Source organism: Glycine max, chromosome 9, assembly GCF_000004515.6.
Source record: "Glycine max cultivar Williams 82 chromosome 9, Glycine_max_v4.0, whole genome shotgun sequence".
Taxonomy (NCBI): domain Eukaryota; kingdom Viridiplantae; phylum Streptophyta; class Magnoliopsida; order Fabales; family Fabaceae; genus Glycine; species Glycine max.
In genome coordinates, this window is record NC_038245.2 from 4,870,686 (window position 1) to 4,873,196 (window position 2,511).

The window sequence follows — 2,511 nt, forward strand, 5'->3', positions numbered from 1 at the left end:
CTAAAAAGCATAAATTCTAGTGGTATCACAATTGAAAACCATTAAACCAAAACAGGGGTATGAACAAAATACAACATATACTTTACCATTTTCGGTGGTGTATCCTAAACCACATCCCAAGTAAAAATAAAACCACTGCTCACATCATCAAAGTTGAAAAATATATCACATTTGTTGCTATATAATGAACATCTCTCCCTCAACCTTTCATCCATCCACATCAAAACACAAGCAAATCCTAGAAATTAAGCTCATTGAGAAACATAAACTATCTTGACAAAATGAAACAAGTTTTCGTAGCATTCTTAGCTCTGCAAGTTGTGTTAGTCCTTACAATTATGGCTGCAGATCCAGCAGGGAAGGGCTACGATTGTGAAAAGGCAAAAAGGTCACTAAAGTCTTGCATGGAATACCTCACTGGTAATGTTGATAGCCCTTCAGCTGCATGTTGCAATGGTGTCAAGGAATTGAAAGCATCAGCACCAACAAAAGATGAAAAAATTGCTGAATGTCAGTGCATTGAAGAAGCACTAACTCCCATTCCTAACTTCAAGCAAGACAGAGCCATTGCACTTCCTAAGGAATGTGGTGTTGATGTGGGCTTTCCCATCCCCAAGAACTTCACTTGTAGCAGGTAAACTTTTTTTTTTTTTTTTTTAATTTTTCGTTAAATTCTCAAGGATTTATTATCTTTTTAGTGCTTTAAATTTTTTTAATTTTTTAGTTCTTAAACATTTTTCAGTTTTTAATTTTTTAACTTTTTTTATCATTACTTTTATTCCATCATTAATTTTTATCTTAAGATATTAATATATATATATATATATATATATATATATATATATATATATATATATACGTATTAATAGCCATCATTATTTTAAAAATATAAGAGATTAAAAATACATTTTTAAAAATTTAAAGACTAAAAATGTAAATTTTAAAAAGTTTAGGGTGCAACCAGATATAGTTTACCAAATATATATATACGTATTAATAGCCATCATTATTTTATTTTCATTGATATTGTTTTTTTTACAGCATATCTTGAGGAGAAGGCAGAGGAGGAAATAGTCCGATTAACAGAATGGATGCTTGCAAGTTGCTTTCATGTAAAAAAATAAAATAGTTTGTTGAATTTATGAGGAACAAGCATTTAATGATTAATGATTATTTCCATATTTTGTTGTGGTTAATTAAGATGAATAAGTTGTATTTAATTCCTGATATTAAGGACTCACCAGCCTAAATAAATTAGTTAAAAGTGAAATCATGCAAAAGTAAGTTATCATCTCATGATACGTATGCTGGGATTATATATAGTACGTAACAAAATATTAAAAGCTTAAAAATTCTACCTTAATTTCTTATGGCAAGTTGGCAACCTAACTAAAAATAATCAAGCAAGTTAATTTTAAGGAGATGGGTGCGGTAGTTTTGGAATAGAAAAGGAAATGGGTCGAGATAATTTCAAAACATAATCAATTATAAACTAAAAGAAAGTAGGTGGGGGAAATATATTTTTGGTGAGTAAATAATGGAAAAAATAATAGCTTTTATTAGGCCTTAAATTAACATGTCAATTTTTTTAAAAATTTATTTCTGTTTTTTACTGTAATTTCTTATTAGTGTCAAAACCTTTTTTTGAATTTAGTTCATGTAATTAGTGAGACTTTTAAATGAAAAAATTAAATTTAAAAATATTAAAATGATTTCAGTAAAATAATATATAATTTAACACAATAATTTATTATTCCAAATTATAATTAATAATTAATATATTTTGAATGAATTAATTTACAATAAAAATATCCAAATTTTAAAAGCTATTTATTATAATTTTATTATAAACACAAATAAAACCTCGTTTAATTCTATTTAATGATACAAACGTTTTTGAATGTGTAGCGTCACACTTTCAATGATGATCATTATAGTGAAAATGACTACTTGATACATTTTTTTATGATGGAATGCCTACAGAGTGGCTAAAAAAAGTTATTTTATTTAATGGTTTTTTTATTTAATAAAGAATTAACTTTATCATATTAGTTATATTTAATTAGTATAAAATTTTGATAATTATAATTAATGTAATAATTTATATTTTAAATTAGGTTTATGCATAATAATTGATTGAAGCTAATATGATTGAATTGACATAATTATATTTAACTTTACAAATCTTAACCTTCAACATGATCATGCATGTATATTTAATTATTACCCTCTTGAAGTCAAATTGATGTTATATAATATAAAATATAGTAGGAATGAATCTGTGTATCGCAGGGGATTTTCATAAGTTTGGGTCTTAAATTAAGAGTAATTGAATATCTCTTTTACTCCCTCTATTTATATACTAGTAGTCCTTTAATTTAAGATCAACAAAGGAAGCAAACAATTTTATTTTTATTTTTAATGAAATTGTATTTTTCCTTATTCTATTCACTCTCTTTACTTTATCAGTTCATCTTTATACAATTTTTTTTTCATTATATGAGTAATCAT

At 25.5% G+C, this 2,511-nt stretch overlaps 1 protein-coding gene across 1 annotated transcript; it reads left to right on the top strand.

Moving 5' to 3' along the window:
• Positions 1–213: 213 nt before the first annotated feature.
• On the top strand, positions 214–1,172 carry LOC100306531 (uncharacterized). The gene is made up of 2 exons (NM_001249430.2): positions 214–634; positions 1,042–1,172. The coding sequence occupies exons 1-2, from the start codon at positions 282–284 to the stop codon at positions 1,049–1,051; spliced, it is 363 nt and encodes a 120-aa protein (NP_001236359.1). The 5' UTR covers positions 214–281; the 3' UTR covers positions 1,052–1,172.
• The last annotated feature ends 1,339 nt before the right edge of the window (positions 1,173–2,511 follow it).